General features: G+C 44.8%; 1 protein-coding gene across 5 annotated transcripts in view; it reads left to right on the top strand.

Annotated features, from left to right (window-relative positions):
* The window catches only part of ACOT9 (acyl-CoA thioesterase 9), a 39,348-nt gene extending 16,341 nt beyond the window's left edge, over positions 1–23,007 (top strand). For 3 of the 5 annotated variants that reach the window (XM_002831458.6, XM_002831457.6, XM_063721197.1), the window contains 10 exons: positions 3,823–3,906; positions 4,596–4,699; positions 13,409–13,482; positions 18,761–18,828; positions 19,953–20,064; positions 20,820–20,910; positions 21,084–21,169; positions 21,598–21,685; positions 21,834–21,984; positions 22,702–23,007. In XM_002831458.6, coding sequence (XP_002831504.2) covers positions 3,823–3,906; positions 4,596–4,699; positions 13,409–13,482; positions 18,761–18,828; positions 19,953–20,064; positions 20,820–20,910; positions 21,084–21,169; positions 21,598–21,685; positions 21,834–21,984; positions 22,702–22,790 — 947 coding nt within the window. In that variant the 3' untranslated portion in view covers positions 22,791–23,007. The remainder of the gene's footprint in view (positions 1–3,822; positions 3,907–4,595; positions 4,700–13,408; positions 13,483–18,760; positions 18,829–19,952; positions 20,065–20,819; positions 20,911–21,083; positions 21,170–21,597; positions 21,686–21,833; positions 21,985–22,701) is intronic. The other 2 variants (XM_063721198.1, XM_063721199.1) reach the window with 1 other exon arrangement.
* Positions 23,008–23,577: the final 570 nt, after the last annotated feature.

The raw sequence follows: 23,577 nt of genomic DNA, 5'->3' as shown, positions 1-23,577 counted from the left end.
AAATCACCTGCTCTCATTGCCTCTTTATGCTAACTTCCTGTTAATTAAATATTTCCCGGTCGGCTGTGTTCCGGCTTCTGCTCCTCCACGCCATTGAATCTGCTCTTGCCAAGCTCGCCATTGGCCCCTTTACACAGTTGAATGGATACTTTTCAGGGCTGACCTGACCCCTCTGTGGCTTCTTATATCGTCCAGCCCATCCTTGGGCTTTGGTGACATTTCCTTCTGCTTCTCTGGCTGCTCTTTTGTAGTCCCCTTTGTAGGTTCCTCTTTTTCTGTTGATCCCTTAAATGTAGGTTATCCCCAGGGTTTTGTCTTCTGCCCTTTCAAAAAATGATTATTTTTTGAATTTATTTTATTTTATTTTGCTTATTTATTTTTTTTGAGCTGGAGTTTCGCTCTTTCTGCCCAGACTGGAGTACAATGGCGTGATCTCGGCTCACTGCATCCTCCATCTCCCAGGTTCAAGTGATTCTCCTGCCTCAACCTCCCATGTAGCTGGGATAACAGGCATACACCACCACGCCCGGCTAATTTTTTGTATCTTTAGTAGAGACGGGGTTTCACCATGTTGGTCGGGCTGGTCTCGAACTTCTGACCTCAGGTGATCCACTCGCCTTGGTCTCCCAAAGTGCTGGGATTACAGACGTGAGCCACTGCGCCCGGCCTTTTGAATTTTATAATTTGTTCATATTAATTAAATTTTAAGGCATTTTAAAATTTAACAATGAAAATTGTTAAATCTTTTAAAATTATTTATTTAGTTTTTGAGACAGGGTCTCACTCTGTCACCCAGGCTGGAGTGCAGTGGCGTGATCGCAGCTCACTGTAGCCTCGACCTCCTGGCTCAAGCAGTCCTCCTGCCTTAGCCTCCTGAGTAGCTGAGACTACGGGTGCACACCACCATACCCGGCTAATTTTTTTTGATTTTTAGTAGAGACAAGGTCTGCCATGTTGCCCAGGCTGGTCCCAAACTCCTGGACTCAAGGGATCCCCCCACCTCGGCCTCCCAAAGTGTTGGGATTACAGGCGTGAGCCACTGCGCCCAGCCCTATTTTTTTAGTTGAGGTTAAAATATAAAATTTACCATCTTTATCTTTTTTTTTGAGACAGAGTCTCACTCTGTCACCTAGACTGGAGTGCAGTGGCACCATCTCGGCTCACTGTAACCTCTGCCTCTCGAGTTCAAGCAATTCTCCTGCCTCAGTTTTCGAAGTAGCTGGGATTACAGGCATCTACGACAACACTCGGCTAATTTTTGTATTTTTAGTAGAGATGGGGTTTTGCCGTGTTGGTCAGGCTGGTCTCAAACTCGTGACCTCAGGTGATCCCCCCACCTCGGCCTCCCAAAGTGCTGGGATTACAGGTGTGAGCCACTGCACCTGGCCCATCTTTATCATTTTTAAGTGTACCGATCAGTGGTAAAAACTAAATTTATATTACGTTTTCCTCCGTCTCTTCTCTACCCTTCCCTTCTGCCCTTTTTTGGGTTGACATTGCAGATTCTCTATAAACTCATCTGCTCCCAGTGTTTCAGTTGCTATCAGTATGCTGAATACTTATGAAGCTACATTTTCTGGCCTGCTTTTCTGAGTTTCAATCAATTTTTCCTCTTAGCTAGTAGATTTATTTTTCTTTTTTAGAGACAGGCTCACTCTGTGGCCCGGGCTGTAGTGCAATGGTAAAATCATAGCCTACTGCAACCTTGAACTTGCGGGCTCAAGTGTTCCTTCTGCCTCAGCCTCCTGAGTAGCTGGGACTATAGGCACACTGCACCATGCCTGGTTAATTTGTTTTGTGTTTTTGGAATAGGGTCTTGCTCTGTCACCCAGGCTGGAGTCCAGTGGTGCGATCACCGCTCACTGTATCCTCGACATCTCGGGCTCAAACATCCTCCCATCTCAGCCTCTCAAGTAGCTGGGACCACAGGCACACGCCACCATGCCTGGCTAATTTTTGTATTTTACTGTAGAGACGGGATCTCACCATGTTGCCTGGGCTGGTCTGGAACTCCTGGGCTCAAGTGATCCATCTGCCTCTGTCTTCCAAAGTGCTGGGATTACAGGCTTGATCCACCATGCCTGGCCTAATTTTTAAAGTTTTTTGTAGAGACAGGGGTCTCACTCTGTTGCCCAGGCTGGTCTCAAGCTCTGGGCTCACGTGATCCTCCTGCTATGGCCTTCCAAAGCCCTAGGATTACAGGTGTGAACAACTGTGCCCTGCCCAATACCTTCATTTGGATGTGCCATAGGCTCTTCAAATTCAACACATTGAAAATGGCCCATTCTTTTCTTCCTATGTCCTCTTTTTATTTTGAGACAGAGTCTTACTCTGTTGTTCAGGCTGGAGTGTAGCAGCATGATCATGGCTAACTAAAGCCTTGACCTCCTGGGCTCAAGCAATCCTCCTACCTGTGTCCCGAGTAGCTGGGACTACAGGCATGTGCCACCACAGCTGGCTAACTTTTGTGTTTTTGGTAGAGATGACGTCTCTGCTGTGTTGCCTGGGCTGGTCTTGAACTCCTAGGCTCAAGTGATCCTCCTGCCTTGGCCTCTGAAAGTGTTGGGATTACAGGCGTGAGCCACTGTGCCCTGTCTGTGTTCTCTTTTTCAGTGACTAGTACACCATGCTTACCTATGCAAGCTAGAAAACTGAATTTATTCAAGTCTTGTCAGGTTTACCTTCTTATTAACTCATAGTCTTTTCATTTCTACTCCTGTTGCCATAGGTTGGAGCCATCTGATTTCTTTGCTGGACAAAGACTTTTAAATGGAGTTTATTGCCTTTAGCCTATCATTCCCCCAGTGCGTCCTTTAGCAGGTGCATAGATGGAAGGATTTACAGTTACTCAACAAATATTTATTGAGCCACATATCTTGTCCTGAGAGTTTGTGATACAAATTTGAATGGATCATGGGAGAAGCAGAGAGCCAATCAACATATAATCATACAACTTTTTTTTTTTTTTTTTTTTTTGAGACAGTCTTGCTCTGTTGCCTGGCTGGAGTGCAGTGGTGTGATCTCAGCTCACTGCAACCTCTGCCTCCTGGGTTCAATTGATTCTCCTGCCTCAGCCTCCTGAGTAACTGGGACACCACCACGCCCAGCTAATTTTTGTATTTTTAGTAGAGACGGGGTTTCACCATGTTGGCCAGGATGGTCTCGATCTCTTGACCTCGTGACCTGCCTGCCTCGGCCTCCCAAAGTGCTGGGGTTACAGGCTGAGCCGCCGCGTCCGGCCCAACGTATAATTATACAACTTTAAATGAGCTGATATCTATAAGGTGCATGAACCATGCTTGGCACATATAAATGCTTGTTAAAATATGGAAAGTATACAGATAACCACAGGGTGGTATAGGAGTCAAGGGTGTTATGGGGAAGGAGGGATAACTGAGTGAAATAATTGTTTCATGATTAATTAGGACAGAGCCAGGAGGAAAACAGGTAGCCAAGTCCTTGTGATTTGTTTCTCTTTCCTGAAGATGTTTGATACTGTCAGACTCATGTGCTGAGTTCTTACTCTGATTTGGGCACTGAGTCTCTCTGGAGTGGTAACAAGCTGTCTGATGGGTCTGGGCTTGCTTCGGGCTTTGATTTCCTCACCAAATCTTAAAATTGAGGGGGCAGTCAGATTGGAGGATCTCCCAAATCCTTCAGTTTATAAAAGTGTTTGATCCTAGGATAAGATGATCAATGGAATATTGGGGGCTGGGTCTTCAAAACGAGACAAGGCTTTGCATGGATTTCAGGGAGTAAATTTTAAATGTTGGGGAATAATTCTGCCTTTTTAAAATTTGGTACACTCCTGTTTTCCTGCAGTTCTTATTTGTTACATGCACAACAAAATCCACTCAGCCAAGATGTCTCCTTTATCGATAGTTACAGCCCTGGTGGATAAGATTGGTAAGTGATATCATTTTCTATGCATACTTAGAATTCTTAGTAATTTCAAGATATTATTGAGATTACAGGAAGTACTCTCCTTTTATGGGAATTTTTTTTTTTTTTTTTTGAGGCAGAGTTTTGCTCTTGTCACCCAGGCTGGAGTGCAATGGCACGATCTCGGCTCACTGCAACCTTCGCCTCCCAGGTTCAAGCAATTCTCCTGCCTCAGCCTCCTGAGTAGCTGGGATTACAGGCATGTGCCACCACCCCCAGCTAAGTTTTGTATTTTTAGTAGAGACGGGATTACACCATGTCGGCCAGGCTAGTCTCAAACTCCTGACCTCAGGTGATCCACCTGCCTCGGCCTCCCAAAGTGCTGGGATTACAGGCATGAGCCACCGTGCCCGGCCCTTTATGGGGAATTGTAATGTACATATGCATATGAAAATGTCTAGAATGCTATATATCAAGATATTTATTATAATTAGGTGGGTTTTGCATGATTCCAATTTTATTTTTTATATTCTTTGCTTTTTCTACATTTTTCAAAAACACATGTAGATTTCTTCTGCGTGTCAAAAAAGTTATTTTAGTTTTGAAGACAAAAAAGAAATGTAGTGGAATTTGCCATAATTTCTAATTGTTCATATTTACAGAACAGAAAATTTTTGGTATGATTTGGACCCTGATTGACTTCTGTTTTGCAGATATGTGTAAGAAGAGCTTGAGCCCAGAACAGGACATTAAGTTCAGTGGCCATGTTAGCTGGGTCGGGAAGACATCCATGGAAGTGAAGATGCAAATGTTCCAGGTAAATATGCACCTGAAGATTGTCCACTGTTTAAATAAAACCAGCTAGTCTTCATGCAAGAAAAGCTTATTTACCTATGTGTCTGTAGACAGGTATGTTGTTCACTGCTTCTAGAAAAATAGTTGAAAGCTCATGTCATATGGATGGTGGGTTATTAATATCCTCCTTGTGGACAAAGCCTGACGTACTATTTGGTGTTTATATTTAATATTTATTTCTAATCATATACAAGTCCATGTTAAGGTGTTTGGTTCTGCCTAGGAGAAGTTCACAGAAGTCTGTGTTATGGTAGGAGTGAATGGAATTGATTACTGTATTCATTTCCCAGGACTGCTGTACAGTTGGCCCTCTGTGTCTGTAGATTTCACATCCACAGATTCAACCAACCATGGATTGAAAATGTTTGGAAAAAAACAGTGAAAAATGATATAAATAATACACAATACAGTATAACAACCATTTTTTTAAAAAAATAGAGATGGGGCTGGGTGCAGTGGCTCACGCCTGTAATCCCACCACGTTGGGAGGCTGAAGTGGGCAGATCACTTGAGGCCAGGAGTTTGATACCAGCCTGGCCAACATGGTGAAACCCTGTCTCTATTTAAAAAAAATACAAAAATTAGCCAGGCTTGGTGCTGCACGCCTGTAATCCCAGCTACTTAGGAGGCTGAGGGGTGGGAACCGCTTGAACCTAGGAGGTGGAGGTTGCAGTGAGCCGAGATTGCGCCACTGCACTCCAGCCTGGGCGACAGAGTGAGACTCGTCTCAAAAAATAAGTAAATAAATAAAAATAGAGAAATGGATATGGAGTTTCGCCATGTTGCCCAGGCTGGTCTTGAACTTCTGGCCTCATGTGGTCCTCCCACCTTAGCCTCCCCAAATGCTGGGATTACAGGCATGGCTGGCCTTAAAACAACTATTTATATGGCATTTATATTGTATTAGGTATTATAAGTAATCCAGAGATGATTTAAAGTACACAGGAGGAGGTACATAGGTTTTATGTAAATATGACACCATTTTATATAGGGGAGTTGAGCATCTGTGGATTTTGGTATTGGCGGGTGGTGGTAGGGAGTTCTGGAACCAATCCTGCGTGGATTCCAAGGGGCAGTGGTACCACAAAGTACCATAAACTGGTGGCATAAAAACAGAAAATTTATTGACTCACAGTTTGGAGGCTACGAATCCAAAATCAAGGTGTCAGCAGAGGCATGTTCCCTCTACAACCTGTTAGAGAGAAGCCTTCCTTGTCTGTTTCTTGCTTCTGGTGGTTTGCTGGCAATCCCTAGCGTTCCTTGGCTTCCAGCTGTAGCACTTCATTCAGTCTCTGCCTCCGCCATCACGTGGTGTTCTCTCATGTGTCTCTGTCTCTCTGGTGTCTCTTGTCAGGATGCTGCTAATCATACTGGATTAAGGGCCCACGCTACTCCAGCATGACCTCATCTTAACTAATTATGTCTGCAACGACCCTATTTCCAAATACAGTCATGTTCACAGTTATGGGGGTTAGGATTTCCACATATCTTTTTGGGGGACACAGTTGGACCCTTAACAGTCATTTGAACTATTACAGTAGTTAGGAACAGCTCATCTGATGAGTAAAACTCAGAACAGCTATTACAAACAATTGAAGAAATTTGACAAGAAAAAGTACCTAAAAGAGGATAACAACACAGAAATAAAATGATTCAGTGTATGTCTAAGATTTCATTGTGGAAAACTTATTTAAGAATGACTGGCCGGGTGCGGTGGCTCACGCCTGTAATCCCAGCACTTTGGGAGGCCAAGGCGGGCGGATCATGAGGTCAGGAGATCGAGACCATCCTGGCTAACACGGTGAAACCCCGTCTCTACTAAAAATACAAAAAATTGGCCGGGCGTGGTGGCGGGCGCCTGCAGTCCCAGCTACTCAGGAGGCTGAGCCAGGTGTAAACCCGGGAGGTGGACCTTGCAGTGAGCTGAGATCACACCACTGCTCTCCAGCCTGGGCGACAGAGCGAGACTCCGTCTCAAAAAAAAAAAAAAAGACTTATTCAGTTATGCCAGGGTATTCAGTAGACCAGGGGTCCCCAACCTCTGGGCCATGGGCTACATAGCAGGAGGTGAGCTGTAGGCAAGTGAGAATTACCACCTGAGCTCCGCCTCCTGTCAGATCAGCAGCGGCATTAGATTCTCATAGGAGCACGAACCCTATCGTGAGCTGTGCATGTGAGGGATCTAGGTTGCACACTCCTTAGGAGAATCTAGTGCCCGATGATCTGAGGCGGAGCAGTTTCATCCCAAAACCATCCCCCCCACCCCACCCCATTCCGTGGAAAAATTGTATTCCACAAAACTGGTCTCTGGTGCAAAAAAGGTCGGGGGCCACTGTAGTAGACCTATTATTCAGATGCATTTTTTCCTGCTATGGAATGATGAAGCATTTCACCTTTTGGTGAAATAAACTTTCACACTTTCAGAAAAAGCCTGAAGCTAGCTCTGTAGTAGTTATTTGTCAAAATAGATTTTTTTTTATTCAGTACTATATGCAAGTGATTGAATCTTTCAATTCCCATGTTTGATGTAACTGACAGTAATACTGTTTTATTTTGTTTGTTTGAGACAGTGTCACTCTATCTCCCAGGCTGGATGGAGTGTAGTGGCGTGATCTCAGCTTTCTGCAACCTCTGCCCCTCGGATTTAAGTGATTCTCATGCCTCAGCCTCCCAAGTAGCTGGGACTACAGATGTGTGTCACCATGCCTGGCTAATTTTTGTATTTTTAGTAGAGACGGGGTTTTACCATGTTGCCCAGGCTGGTCTTGAACTCTTGGACTCAAGCCATCCACCTGCCCTTGCCTCCCAAAGTGCTGGGATTACAGGCGTGAGCCACCGTGCCCAGCCAGTAATACTGTTTTAAAAACAAAACATTGCTGGGTTGCTGCTATGATCTGCCTACAGTCTTTTTTTTTTTTGAGACGGTGTCTTGCTCGGTCCCCCAGGCTGGAGTGCAGTGGTGCGATCTCGGCTCACTGCAAGCTCTGCCTCCTGGGTTCGTGCCATTCTCCTGCCTCAGCCTCCCAAGTAGCTGGGACTACAGGTGCCTACCACCATGCCTGGCTGATTTTTTTGTATTTTTAGTACAGACGGGGTTTCACTGTGTTAGCCAGGATGGTCTCGATCTCCTGACCTCATGATCCGCCTGCCTCGGCCTCCCAAAGTGCTGGGATTACAGGCGTGAGCCACCGCGCCCGGCCTGTTCTGCCTACAGTCTTTTAAAAAATATTCTTGGTTAATTCCTAGTCTGCTCAGTGCCATGCACAACAGATTCCTGGCACAGGACCTGCGTTTTAGGGAATCTTGACAATTTGCCTCTTGGACAAATAGGTTGAAAAAGAGATACAGGAATTATTGAGAGAGAACCAGTGGAACTCAGTGTCAGACAAGTAAACACTTTTGTTTTAAATTTGCATTCTTCACTGGCTATTTGACTAATAACTCATGACTCAAGTGATCCTTTTTATTCCAGAGAAGTGGTGTGGGGATAAGCACTCTGCCTCTGGTTTGCATAGATTTAGGTTCTAATCCCAGCGCTGCTGCTTCCTAGTCATGTGGCTATGGATAAACCACTTGTCTGAGCCTCTGTGTTCTCAAATGTAACATGAAAATAGTGACAGAGTACCATGTTATATGGTTGTGGTAAGGGAAATTTGAAAAAAACCCATTCATGTGAAGTACTTTGGTACAGTGCCTATCACACAGTAACCACTGTTGGAAATTTTTTTTTTTTTTTTTTTGAGACAGGGTCTTGTTCTGTCACCCAGGCTGGAGTGCAGTGGCATGATCTTGGCTCACTGCAGCCTCTGCCTCCCAGGTTCAAGCAATTCTCCTGTCTCAGCCTCCCTAGTAGCTGAGATTACAAGTGCACACCACCGTGCGTGGCTAGTTTTTGTATTTTTTATACAGACGGGGTTTCACCATCTTGGCCAGGCTGGTCTCGAACTCCTGACCTCAAGTGGTCCGCCTGCCTCGGCCTCCCAAAGTGCTGGGATTATAGGTGTGGGCCATCGCCCCCAGCCTGGCAATAATATTAATTTATTGTAAATACTGTTGAGGTGGTCTCAAATTTCTTTTTTGGGCTTGACCTTCATACCCACTTTCCTGAGTGCTCCTTATATTTCTCCACCTAGACGTGCTGTTGCTAGCTCAAGTTCCAATAAACAGTATGTTCCAAACTGATTGGCTCCAATTCTCATACTCCTCCAGTCTCCCCTTTGCCAGCCTCCTGCGTCCTCCAGCTCCAAACCTTTGTGACAGCTTTAATTTTTCCCTTTCCCATGCAGCCTTTTGCCAGGTCTTGCAAATTCATCACCCACAGCAACTCACCAGAATTCTTTCTCCCCATATCCTTTTGGCCCTGTGTTTTATTCAAGTCCTCACTGCCTCTTGTGTGAGTGCCTTAACCGTCTTTTAATTAACCTGACTTTCTCTAGCCTGACCTCTCTCTTTTAATTTTATGCATTTTTACCACATAAGTCTTCCAAAGCTGATCTTGAATCAGGTCACTTCCCTTCTCAGAAACCTTCAGTGACCATTCATTATCTGTGGATTAAAGTCTAAACTCCTTTGACTAGCCCAGGTGCAGTGGCTCACGGCTCCAATCCCAGGACTTTGGGAGGCCGAGGCAGGTGGATCTCCTGAGCTCAGGAGTTCAAGACCAGCCTGAGCAACATGGTGAAACCCTGTCTCTACAAAAAGTACAAAAAACTGGCTGGGCGTGGTGGCCATGTCTGTAATCCCAACACTTTGGGAGGCCGAGGCAGGCGAATCATGAGTTCAGGAGTTTGAGATCAGCCTGCCCAATATGGTGAAATATCCCATCTCTACTAAAAATACAAAAATTAGCTGGGGGTAGTGGCACATGCCCGTAGTCCCAGCTACTGGGGAGGCTGAGGCAGAAGAATCGCTTGAACCTGGGAGGCGGAGTTTTCAGTGAGCCGAGATCGTGCCACTGCACCCCAGCCTCGGCGGCAGAGTGAAACTCGGTCTCAAAAAAAAAAAAAAAAAAAAGTACAAAAAATTAGCCGGTGTGGTGGCGTGTACCTGTGATCCCAGCCACTCGGGAGGCTGAGGTGGGAGGATCGCTTGAGGCAGGGGGGGTGGAGGTTGCAGTGAGCCGAGATTGCGCCACTGTACTCCAACCTGGGTGACAGAGTGAGACTCCATCTCAAACAAAAAACAAAACTCCTTTGATTAATTAGGGCCCAAGGGGCTTCATAAACTAGCCCCAGCCTACCTTTCCAACTATATTCCCTTTGACTTATCATTTATATACCTTCTTAATGCTCACCACTGGCCTTCAAGCATCGTAAGGATAGGGAGTTATTCATGTTTGCGTTCTAGTGCTTGGCACTAGTGGGTATTCATGATGGTAAACCATAATTTACATATAGGTTGAGCATTGCAACTCTGAAATCTGAAATGCTCCAAAATCTGACTTTGAGCACTGACATGATGCCCAAAGGAAATGCTCATTGGGTTTGGAATGTTCGACCTGTAAGTATTGAATGCAAACATTCCAAATCCACAAATCCAAAATCCAAAATAGTCTGGAATACAGAACACTTCTGGTCCCAAGCATTTTGGATAACGGTTATTCAACTGGGAATGAGTGAATGAGTATAATTGCTGATGCTTTTTCCTTTGCCTGAAATTCTCGTGCTCTGGCTCTGTATCCACATTCTCCCTGTGCTCCAGGATAACTTCATGCTCAATCCTTTCCTTATTCTCCCAGCATGTAACACCTGTTCCTTCCCCAGGCCTCCTCCCTCAATACCATCCCTCTGACTTGCTCTCCTGGCACCTGCTAGTCTCCTACAGAGCTGTGCACGAATATGTCTTTTCTCTTCCACTGTGGACTCTACTCCTCAACGACAGGACCTGGGTTTGAGTCACCTAGCTCACTTCCTGACATCCATTCACTTAACATTCATTTAGCAATCATTTATTGAGTGCCTGTCCTGTGCTAGGCATACAGCAGTGAGCAAAACAGATAAAGTTCCATTCTCTTGGAGTTGACATTCTAATAGTGCCTAGAACCTGCCTCCCTCATTCATTGGCAAATGCTGATCAGGTATCTGCTATCTGCCAGTCTTTGTGCTAAATACTAGGGATATAACTGGGGGAAAATGGTCTTTGTCCTCCAGGAGCTTACGGTGTAGTAGGGAGACAGTCACATAAACAAATGATTATGATATAGTATATTGTTATGCAGTATTTTTCAACAGGGACACCGTTGGCATTTCTGGTGGGAGCATTCATTGTTCTGCTTGCATTGTGAGGGATTTAGCTCCCTGGTTACCCCCCTCCATAGTAATGCCCCCCAAGTTATGTGACAACAAAAACCACTCTGTATTTTTCAAATGCCCACCTATTAGAGTGACGTCTACTTCTCTTACATTGAGAACCACTGTCAAGAGAGGACTGTTTCTATTAAGGGGGCTGAATGAAGGAGGGAAAGATAAACTTGGTCTGGGGAATAGGGATGGGGGAGGGGAGGAGTGTTGTGAAGAATGAGGCTGCTGAGGAAGGCATCAGGTAAAGATATAGACAGGAGGCAGTCAACAGCCTGTTCTATCCCAGGACCTCTCAGTTGTTAGTTAGCTATGGCTAGAGAAAAAGGTGCAGGTATGAGCACAGTATTTGGTGAACAACTGGAGAGGAATCGTGGGCTCTGTTGTGGAAGGCTTTGTATGCCACGCTAACAGGATTAGCCCAGGTGCTGGTGGAAGAAAGGAGGAACTATTAAAAGGTTTGAATAGGGCAGAGGCATAATGAGATTGGTGAGACTGTTCCTGTAATTGAGGGGGAGGGCAGTAGTGATGAGGCTTGTATCATTTGTTGAGGAGGGAACCCAGTATACTCTCAGGTTATAAATAGCTTCTGTCATTACTTTATGGTATGACTTTCCTGGAAGTACAGACTTCTAGGGGATAAAGAAACATCTTAAGGCCCAGGCGTGGTGGCTCATGCCTGTAATCCCAGCATTTTGGGAGGCTGAGGCTGGCAGATTCCTTGAGCTCAGGAGGTCAAGACCAGCCTGGGTAACATGGAAAACCCCATCTCTACAAAAATTAGCTGGGTGTGGTGGTACATGCCTCTGGTGTCAGCTACTCGGGAGGCTGAGGTGGGAGGATTGCTTGAGCCCATGAGGTCGAGATTGCAGTGAGACATGATCGTGCCACTGTACTCCAACCTGGGTGACAGAGTGAGACCCTCTTCCTGGGGGGTGGGGGAAGAAACATCTTAAAACCTCAGAGGCCTGTGCATTGTAAATACAGGTTGAGTATTCCTTACCTGAAATGCCTGGGACCAGAAGTGTTTCTGATTTCAGAATATTTATATTTACTGGTCGAGCATTCCTAATCCCAGAGTTCAAAATCTTGAAATGCTCCAATGAGCATTTCCTTTGAGTGTCATGTCAGTGCTTGAAAAGTTTTGGATTTTGGAGTATTTTTTATTTTTGGATTAGAGATGCTCAACCTGCATTTAACTTAACCCACACAGTCATCTTTGATTTTACCTCTTCTTGGGAGCTCCTGTGCCCAGCTACAAAGGCATAAACGTGTACTAGTGGTTGGCACACTACAGTTCCCTGAAACATACTAGTGTTTGTGAGCATGATGGGAGGTCCACCTGGGTAGGTATGCCATCAGGAGGACAGGCACGCCTTGCAAGAAGCTCAGGTTCTGAGGAAAGCAGGCAAATTAAACACTGATGATCCCCTCTGTGACCCTTGCCTTTGGGTCCCAGTCTTGCACAGTTTCAAACTCCATGCCAGCAGCCCATCTCATGCAATATACTATTTGCGTTTTGTTTGTTTTGTTTTGGAGATGGGATGTTTTCTGTCACCCAGGCTACAGTGCAGGGGTGTGATCATAGCTCAGTGCATCCTTGAACTCCTGGGCTCAAGGGATCCTCCTGCCTCAGCTTCCCAAATAGCTGGTACTACAGGCATGCACCACCATGCCTGGCTAATTTTTAAATTTTTATTTGTAGTTAGAGACCAGGTCTCACTATGTTGCCTAGGCTGATCTCGCTCTCCTGGTCTTAGGCGATCCTCCCATCTAGGCCTCTCAAAATGCTGGGATCATAGGCGTGAGGTACCATGCCCAGCCCCCGATTGGACTTTGAGGTATTTTTCTCCTCTGCTAGGCCACAGGCTCCTTTGTCATCCTGCCATTCCCAGAGCCTAGTGCTGTGCCTGGCTCAGGGTAGGCCCTTAGCAGACAGTGGTTAATGAGCGTGCTTCTCTTCTTTTTCCAGTTTCAGGCTTTCTCTCTCTCTTTTTTCTTTTCTTTCTTTTTTTTTTTTTTTTTTTTTTTTTGAGACAGAGGCCTGCAATCTCGGCTCACTGCAACCTTGGCCTCCTGGGTTCAAGCAATTCTCATGCCTCAGTCTCCTGAGTAGCTGAGATTAGAGGCATGCACCACCACACCCTGCTAATTTTTGTATTATTTAGTAGAGACGGGGTTTTGCCATATTGGCCAGGCTGGTCTCAAACTCCTGGCCTCAAGTGATCCACCCACCTTGGCTTCTCTCAAAGTGCTGGGATTATAGGCGTGAGCGACTGCGCCTGGCCAGCATACATACTGTCTGTTAGAATCGTGGTAGGTCTTCCCAATAAATCCATTTCTCATATGTACATTTTCTTTCCTTTGTTCTTCAGTTACATGGTGATGAATTTTGTCCTGTTTTGGATGCAACATTTGTAATGGTGGCTCGTGATTCTGAAAATAAAGGGTAATTCCTATTTTTTCATAATTCTTTATTTTGAAGAATTTCAAAGATACATAAGACTGGAGAGAAAACTATAGTGAATGTCCATATACCTATCACTTGGGCTTAACAGTTTTAATTGCAATATTTTGGCCATTTTTATTTTAAGGCAAATCCCAGACATGACATTTCACTCTTAAATACTTCAGGCATCTTTTAAAAAATGAGAATATTCTCAGGCCGGGAGAGGTGGGTCACGCCTGTAATCCCAGCACTTTGGGAGGCCAAGGCTGGCGAATCACTTAAGGTCAGGAGTTTGAGACCAGCCTGGCCAACATGGTGAAACCCCATCTCTACTAAAAACACAAAAATTAGCTGGGCGTGGTGGCACGCGCCTACGGTCCCAGCTACTGGGGAGGCTGAGGCACCAGAATCACTTGAATCTGGGAGGTGGAAGTTGCAATGTGCCGAGATTGCGCCATTGCACTCCAGCCTGGGCGACAGAGCGAGACTCCATCTCAAAACAACAACAAAAAGAGATGTTGCACAATTCTGTGAATACACTAAAAGCCATTAAATTGTACACTTTCAATGGGTGAATTGTGTGGTATGCGAATTATACCTTAATAAAGCTGTTATCAAAAAAAAAAAAAACAGACTTACAGACATAAAAATCAAATGTAATATATGGACCAGATTTGGATCCTGATTTGAACAAATCATTCAAAATATATTTGGAGAAAACTGGATATGAACTAATATTAGAATATATGAAGGAGTTCTTTTTGTTAGGCATGACAATAGTAATGTAGTTACTTAAGAGAATATTATCCTTTTTTTTTTTTTTTTTTTTTTTAAGATGGACTTTTGCTCTTGTTGCCCAGGCTGGAGTGCAATGGCGGGATCTTGGTTCACTGCAACCTCCGCCTCCTGGGTTTGAGCGATTCTCCTGCCTCAGCCTCCTGAGTAACTGGGATTACAGGCATGTGCCACCATGCCTGGCTAATTTTTGTATTTTTAGTAGAGAAGGGGGGGGGGTTCACTATGTTGCCCAGGCTGGTCTCGAACTCCTGACCTCAAGTGATCCACCCACCTCAGCCTCCCAAAGTGTTGAGATTACAGGCGTGAGCCACCATGCCCAGCTGAGTTGTGCAATCTCTTAAATCTGTTTTAATCCAGGACAGTTGTGTCTTCCCCCTATTGTTTCTTATTCACTCGTTGAGAGGCTGGATCATTCGTTCTAAATAGTGTCCCACTTTCTGGATTTGTTCTATTGCTTTCTCACGGTGGTTTGTTTGTTTGTTTTTTGATCTTGTTTCTCTATCCCTAGTAATTTCTCTAAACTGAAGTTAGATCTAAAGCCTTGTATTAGATTTAGGTTGAGCATATTTGGTGAGAGTACTACATAGGTGATGTTGTATATCTCGTATTTCATATTGCATCATATCAGGAGGTACAGGTTGTCCCACTCACAGTGATGCCAAGATTACTGTGTGGGTTCAAGCAGTTACAGCCTAATCTCTCCTTTGTGAAGTTCAGTTTTTCCTCTTCTGATCAGCAACAATCTACAGGGGTGTACTTTGTCATCCTGCAAATAGCTGAGTTTCCAATCAGTCTTTTTCCAGTGCTTTCAATGTCCACTGCTGATCATTGCTTTAATTAGTATCATTAGGCAGTTTAGAGTAATTCTCAAATTTTGTCATTCCTTCTACATTTATTAGCTGGAATTCTGTAAAGAAGAGCTTTCCCTTAACAACTAGGGCAATTGGGTTTGAAATGGAGTTAGGATCAATGCTTCATTCTTGTCTTTTATTTACATGTTTTCAGAATAAGGAGTTGGTTCACTAGCTAGTGATGACATGCTTTTCCCAGTTTTTTGGCTTTTTAGAAAAGTATCATGTTTTTAAATTTCTTTTTTTTTTTTTTCTGTGTGTGTGTGTTTTTGAGATGGAGTCTCGCTCGGTCACCCACACTGGAGTGCGGTGGCGCAATGTCGGCTCACTGCAGCCTCTGTCTCCTGGGTTGAAGAGATTCTCCTGCCTCTGCCTCCCAAGTAGCTGGGACTACAGGCATGCCCCATTATGCTTGGCTAATTTGTTTTGTATTTATAGTAGAGACGGGGTTTCACCATGTTGGCCAGGCTGGCCTCGAACTCCTGACCTCAAGTGATCTGCCCACCTAGGCATTCCAAAATGCTGAGATAACAGGCGTGAGCCATTTCGCCCAGCCCGTTTTTTGTTTTTTGGTTTTTTTTTTGAGATGAAGTTTTGCTCTTCTGTCCAGGCTGGAGTGCAGTGTAATGTGTCATGAGCATGGCTCACTGCAGCCTGGGCCTCCTGTGCTCAAGCAATCCTTCCACCTCAGCCTCCTGAGTAGCTGGGACCACAGGCACATACCACCATGCCCAGCTAATATTTTTTCTTTCTTTCTTTTTGAGATAGAGTTTCACTCTTGCTGCCCCGGCTGGAGTGCAGTGGCACCATCTCAGCTCACTGCAACCTCCACCTGCTGGTTCAAGTGATTCTCCGGCCTCAGCCTCCTGAGTAGCTGCCCAGCTAATTTTTAAATTTTTTGTAGAGATGGGGTTTTGCCATGTTGGCCAAACTGATCTCAAAATCCTGGGCTCAAGTGATCCTCTCACCTCGGCCTCACAAAGTGCTAGGATTACAGGTGTGAGCCACTGTCCTTCCAGAGAAGCATCATTATGAATTCATGGTTGCAATATATTACATGTATTTCAATAAATTGCAGCCATTGTTTTCTCTTGATGCTCCGAGTGTGCCTTCTTTGGGCAGTGGTAGTTCCTCTAAGCTGGCTCCTTTCCACCTGTCTGTTTGATACCTTCTTGCTCTCTGACACAAGATATCTTGGGCTCATCTTACGTATTTCCTGCCCCAGGCCTGGAGTCAGCCATTTCTCCAAGTAGTCCTGGGGTTCCTTTTAGCGGGAACTGGTATTTAGACATCAAAATCTGGGCACTAGAACTGTACATTGTTACTAGTTTGTTATTGTTACCAGGCCTTTTCAGTGGACAGAGCTAGGATATATTTTAAACAAACAAAAAACCTCATGAGAGCTGGGTGTGGTGGCTCACGCCTGTAATCCCAGCACTTTGGGAGGCCGAGGTGGGCGGATCACTTGAGCCCAGGAGTTTGAGACCAGCCTGGCCAACATGGCGAATCCCCATCTCTACTAAAAGTACAAAAAAATTAGCCAGGTATGGTAGCATGTGTCTGTAGTCCCAGACGATGTGGGAGGCTGAGGTGGGAGGATTGCTTTAACCCGGGAAGCGGAGGTTGCAGTGAGCCCAGGTCGCACCACTGCATGCCAGCCTGGGTGACAGAGCAAGACCCTACCTCAAAAAAAGAGCCTCATGAGTTTATGTGGTCATTTTCAAGTCAGATTTAACCATATAGACTTCAACTTACTTTACGTCATCTTTTTTCTCTGAAATTGAATTCTTGGTTTCTAACAACAGTTACACCCAAACTGAGAAAAACTAATTGTGGGGGTAGAGCTGGGGTGGGAGGGATTGCTCTTTGCACAGAGCAGAGTCCAGTGGCCTGTGGAAAATCTCATTTGTATTAGAAACTTGATTTAGAAGTCTGCAGTGAAAAATCTTTGCTGCTGCGTGGAAAGCTGACTTGGAAAGCCAAATTAAGATAGAAAAATATGTTGGTCCCTTAGTGATCTGAGGGAAGAATAACACCCATCTACTCTGGCCCTTCCTGCCAGCCCCAGCTGACCTGCTGTGGCCAGTGACTGGCCTGGGGCTTCTATTCAAGCACTGAGGCCATTGCTGCAAGTTTCACTCCCAGCTGATGCATGTCACTTTTCCAAGCTGTTGTTTCAATTCTTTTGTTTTTTGTTTTCAAGACAGAGGTTGGCTCTTGTCACCCAGGCTGGAGTGCAGTGGTGCGATCTCGGCTCACTGCAACCTCTGTCTCCTGGGTTCAAGTGATTCTCCTGCCTCAGCCTCCCGAGTAGCTGGGATTATAGGCACCTACCACCACGCCCGGCTAATTTTTGTATTTTTAGTAGAGACGGGGTTTCACCACGTTGACCAGGCTGGTCTCGAACTCCTGACCTTAGGTGATCCACCTGCCTTGGCCTCTCGAAGTGCTGGGATTACGAGCGTGAACCACTGCCCCGGCCTGTTTCAATTCTTTTGTTTCCATTGTTGTTTCATCAAATCTTTTGATTCTACCACAGTGAAATATTATCCCTTTTCCCTTATTTTTTATTTCAAAAAATTTGATGCTTACAGAAAAGTAGAAAGAATAATGCAACAAACATATGCCTTTCACGTGAATTGTATTACATTTGCGTAATTCTCTTACGCTCTCTCTATAAATACACACATTTACATATTTTTTCCCATGAATCATTGGAAAGTAAGTTTGAGACTGCTTCACCCATTCAGGAGTTCAGCATGTATTTCCTAAGAACCAGGTATTTCTACATAACCTCAATGCCTTTATTATATCTGAGAAATTCAACAGTGATAGTTATTTAATATGTGATCCGTATTCAGATTTCACCAGTTGTCCCTAAAATGTCCTTTATAGCTATCTTCCTGATTCAGGACCCAATTCATCAAGGATTGTATATTGCATTTTGTTATCCTGTTTCTTTAGAATAGTCTCTCTGCCATTTGCTGTCCTTCAAAAATTGATATTTTTAAAGAGTTCAAGCCAGTTTTCTTTTTCTTTTTTGGAGACAGAGTTTCGCTCTTGCTGCCCAGGCTGGAGTGCACTGGCACAATCTCGGCTCACCGCAACCTCCGCCTCCTGGGTTCAAGCAATTCTCCTGCCTCAGCCTCCCGAGTAGCTGGGATTACAGGCATGTGCCACCACGCCCGGCTAATTTTGTATTTTTAGTAGAAACGAGGTTTCTCCTTGTTGGTCAGGCTGGTCTCGAACTCCCAACCTCAGGTGATCCCCGCCCAGCTTGGCCTTTCAAAGTGCTGGGATTACAGGCGTGAGCCACCATGCCCGGCCTAAAGCCAGTTTTCTTGTAGAGTGTTCTACAACCTATATTTGACTGTTTCCTCGTGATTAGAATCAGGTTAAACATTTAGCAAATGCCAGTATCCTTTTTATAATGTTAAGTTTCTAGTGTGCAATTAAGGCTGCAACTGTAAGGCTTCCCTAATTGTTCCAGCGTTCACGTGTAAGGCAAGCAGTAAGCACTACCCAAAATGAAAAGCCGATTCTTTAAAAGTAGTAGGTGATTGTTCATCTTCAAGTTTTATTAGATAATGGCATATCTTAAATTATATTCTTTTTTTTCTTCTTTTTAGGCCGGCATTTGTAAATCCACTCATCCCTGAAAGCCCAGAGGAAGAGGAGCTCTTTAGACAAGGGGAATGTACATTAATTTGTTTATAATAAAATAAATTTGAAAAGCACATTAATTACACTGCAGAAGAGATTAAGATTTTATATGGGCTCTTCATACCAGTCAAATGTCTTTTTTTTGTTTTTTGTTTTGAAATGGAGTCTCTCTCTCTCTTGCCAGGCTGGAGCGCAGTAGTGCCATCTCGGCTCACTGCAACCTCTGCCTCCTGGGTTCAAGCGATTCTCCTGCCCCAGCCTCCCGAGTAGCTGGGACTACAGGTGCGCGCCACCACACCCAGCTAATTTTTGTACTTTTAGTAGAGACGGGGTTTCACCATTTTGGCCAGGATGGTCTTGATCTCCTGACCTCGTGATCCGCCTGCCTTGGCCTCCCAAAGTGCTGGGATTACAGGCGTGAGCCACTGTGCCTGGCCCAAATGTCTTATTCATACCAATAATTTATTGAAATTAAAAATATGCTATTCTTTTTTCTTTGGAGTCCATACTTTGAATGATTTTATTGATCAGACAGTATTTATTAAGTGAAGTAATTTGTTATCTCAGTTTTTTTTTTTTTTTTTAGACAGTTCTTGCTCTGTTGCCCAGGCTGGTGTTGGGCTTGAGTCCTGGAGTTTGAGGCTACAATGAACAATACTGTAGCCTCGATCTCCTGGGCCCAAGCTATCCACCCACCTCAGCCTCCCGAGTAGCTAGGACTATAGGCACGTGCCACCATGCCTGGCTAATTAAAATTTTTTTTGTAGAGACAGGGGTCTCACTATGTTGCCCAGGCTGGTGTTGAACTCCTGGACTCAAGCAATCCTCCTGCCTCAGCCTCCCAAAGTGTTGGGATTACAGGCATGAGCCACAGCACCTGGCCTGTTTTCTCCGTTTTAATGAAGTGAGAAATGCATCTTGATGGGATAACTGCAGGTCAGGGCTCTGGATCAGGATGATATCAAGTGATCTCACACTGAACCAATATAATTTCCATGTGGAACCAAAGACTCACTGAGAGTTTTATGTGACCTCTGCAGTTTTCTCTTGGATATGTGTATAATTTTTAGTGAGATTTTGAAAGGTATCCCAGGTCAGAATACCCTGTGCTGTAGTGCGACCCTCCTGATCATTGCTCCTTATTCTCTCTTGTTCCAGTGAACAAGGGGAGAAGAATTGCCTTCAGCTCCACATCGTTACTGAAAATGGCCCCCAGCGCTGAGGAGAGGACCACCATACATGAGATGTTTCTCAGCACACTGGATCCAAAGTAAGGATGGTGAGATTCCACGTTGGGAAAACATTTGAACCTTGGCTTTTTTTTTTTTTTTTGAGACACAGTTTCACTCTTGTTACCGAGGCTGGAGTGCAATGGCACGATCTCGGCTCACCGCTACCTCTGCCTCCCAGGTTCAAGCGATTCTCCTGCCTCAGCCTCCGAGTAGCTGGGATTACAGGCATGGACCTCCACGCCTGGTTAATTTTGTGTTTTTAGTAGAGACGGGGTTTCTCCATGTTGGTCAGGCTGGTCTTGAACTCCTGACCTCAGGTGATCTGCCTGCCTCCACCTCTCAAAGTGCTGGGATTACAGGCGTGAGCCACCACACCCGACCTTTTTTTTTTTTTTTGAGATGGAGTCTTACCCTGTTGCCCGGGCTGGAATGCAGTGGCGTGATCTTGGCTCACTACAACCTCTGCCTCCTGGCCATCCTCCCGTCTCAGCCTCCCAAATAGCTGGGATTACAGACTCCTGCCACCACGCCTGCTAATTATTTTGTATTTTTAGTAGAGACGGGGTTTCACCATGTTGGCCAGGCTGGTCTCAAGCTTCTGACCTCATGTGATCCTCCTGCCTCGGCCTCCCAAAGTGTTGGGATTACAGGCGTGAGCCACCGCGCCTGGCCTAAACCTTGGCCTTCTCCAGAGCCACAGTTGTGAGTGTATTGGGAGTGACTTGCAAATGTTTTTACTTTTCAACAAGAGACCATGGCATTAACAGGGTTTAATAAATATTCATTTGTACAGGACTATAAGTTTTCGGAGTCGAGTTTTGCCCCCTAATGCAGTGTGGATGGAGAATTCAAAACTGAAGAGTTTGGAAATTTGCCACCCTCAGGTATTATAATTTACTGAGAAATCTGAATAGGATAGCTTCCATTCATGATATTTGTCCAAGATTTAACACACCTTTAAACTGGCCTTTGTCCTGTGGCATTGTTAATTCCCCTGTTCTGTATACAAAGGTGGCCATAAGTTTTGTATTCATTGATATTTATTTATGTCCTGTAGGAGCGGAACATTTTCAATCGGATCTTTGGTGGTTTCCTTATGAGGAAAGCATATGAACTTGCGTGGGCTACTGCTTGTAGCTTCGGGTGAGTTACATGTAAGGCAGTCTTAACTTCTGAGAAGCAATTTATGTCACCCCACTGAAATGAAACATTTTGGACCAGTCTGGGTGTGTGTGGGAATATGTTATGTTTTTAAATGAATACCACACTGATACCAGCTGAGTTTGATCTTCATTTTAGAAGGTTGTTTCTCTGACTTTGTAAGTTCGTACATTAAAAAAACTACTGAGAAAATACAGTGAGGATATGTAGAAAGGAAAAGATATAGTTATTTTTGCCCTAATCTGCTCACGATGGCATCTCTTACCATTCCTCACTGGTAGGATCTTTTCCCCCTTCTCTAACTTTATTCTTCGTTCATTTTTATTTTGCTTCAGCTAGTTGTTAGGGGAAAAAATTGAGATCATCTGAATTTTGCAATATACCCCAAATTCTGTCCTTTCCCCCAATAGTGGTTCTCGACCGTTTGTGGTAGCAGTGGATGATATCATGTTTCAGAAACCTGTTGAGGTTGGCTCATTGCTCTTTCTTTCTTCACAGGTAGGTGTGTGATGAGAGATGACATACAACTTTTTTTTTTCATTTGAGCCTAGAAGTTTCTATATCCAAAAGCCACTGTTTTCTCTTATGACGGCCTTTTTCCCCTTCCTAATGCAGTTGACTGATTATAGTGTCTATAATCTGTTAGGTATGCTTTACTCAGAATAATTACATTCAAGTCAGAGTACACAGTGAAGTGGCTTCCCTGCAGGAGAAGGAGCATACAACCACCAATGTCTTTCATTTCACGTTCATGTCGGAAAAAGAAGTGCCATTGGTTTTCCCGAAAACATATGGAGGTAAGTAGTGATTATTGCTTGTCCCTAACAAAGGGAAGAACTTCTAAGGACATTTTTCTCCTTTTGAATTGTAGGAAGTGTATTGATGCCTGTCAGCACAAGAGCATGTCTTTAGGAGATTCTGCTTTTGAGATTTGGCAGCCCTGAAGGCCAAAGATGCCTGTGGCCCCCAGGCAGGCAAGCAGCCACTGGTAGTCAAAAACTGATCCAGCCAGGCCGGGCGCAGTGGCTCATGCCTGTAATCCCAGCACTTTGGGAGGCCGAGACGGGCAGATCACGAGTTCAGGAGATCGAGACCATCCTGGCTAACACGGTGAAACCCCGTCTCTACTAGAAATACAAAAAAAAAAAAAAAAAAAAAAAAATTAGCCGGGCGCGATGGCGGGCACCTGTAGTCCCAGCTACTCGGGAGGCTGAGGCAGTAGAATGGCGTGAACCTGGGAGGCGGAGCTTGCAGTGAGCTGAGATTGCGCCACTGCACTCCAGCCTAGGCAACAGAGCGAGACTCCATCTCAAAAAAAAATGAAATAAAAACTGATCCAGCCAAAGGAAGAGGCAGGAGTCATGGCCTGCTCCTTTGGGAATGTGGCACACCCCGGCCCAACAGTGTATCTTGTTCTGTCCCAGTGTTCCCAAGTAGTCTTGTGTTTATATGATGATATGATGGTTTTCTAAGGTGTTACAAGTTTCTCCAGGGTTCTCTTTCTTGTGTTTCAGAGTCCATGTTGTACTTAGATGGGCAGCGGCATTTCAACTCCATGAGTGGCCCAGCGACCTTGAGAAAGGACTACCTTGTAGAGCCCTAGGAACACCACATTTGTTGAAAACTAGCACTCCACCCACAGTGACGTGGTATCTGATGAAGACCTGATCGAGTGTATTGATTTTAGTGTTGCTTCGTGTCCTCCATACAGGAGGAGGATGTATTCAATCTTTAGGATGATCAGAAAAGCAGAACGAGAGAGTGGCCAGATGGGGCTGAGGGGAGAAAGAATTATTAAACAATAAATACTTTCAAAACAATTTTAATTTGAACCTACCATGTTGCCTCCCATCTTCTGAAAAAACAAAAAAATTGAGAGGCCGGGTGTGGTGGCTCATGCCTATAATCCCAGCACTTCAGGAGGCTGAGGCGGGCGGATCACGAGGTCGGGAGATCAAGACCATCCTGGCCAACATGGTGAAACCCCGTCTCTACTAAAAAATACAAAAAATTAGCTGTGGTGGCATGTGCCTGTAGTCCCAGCTACTTGGGAGGCTGAGGCAGAATTGCTTGAACCCAGGAGGTGGAGGTTGCAGTGAGCTGAGATCGCACCATTGCACTCCAGCCTGGGCAACAGAGCAAGACTCTGTCTCAAAAATTAATTAATTAATTAATTGAGGATACCATTGGATGCATTCTTTTCTTACACATATTGCAACTGTCAGTATACAAGGTTTCCTGCCAGGGTATTTGGATGACGTTCTTTAAACCTAACCAGTTCCTCTGTGCTGTCTAAATCCCATCAGCTGTACATGATTCCTTTGCTTCCCTCTATTTCCCAGCTTTTGTTGTCAGAGGGTAGATGAAAAGTTGGGGCGAAGGGATTTAAC

Source organism: Pongo abelii, chromosome X, assembly GCF_028885655.2.
Source record: "Pongo abelii isolate AG06213 chromosome X, NHGRI_mPonAbe1-v2.0_pri, whole genome shotgun sequence".
Classification (NCBI taxonomy): domain Eukaryota; kingdom Metazoa; phylum Chordata; class Mammalia; order Primates; family Hominidae; genus Pongo; species Pongo abelii.
Note: the sequence above shows the minus strand (reverse complement) of the source record. Positions and strands in the feature narration are given on the sequence as shown.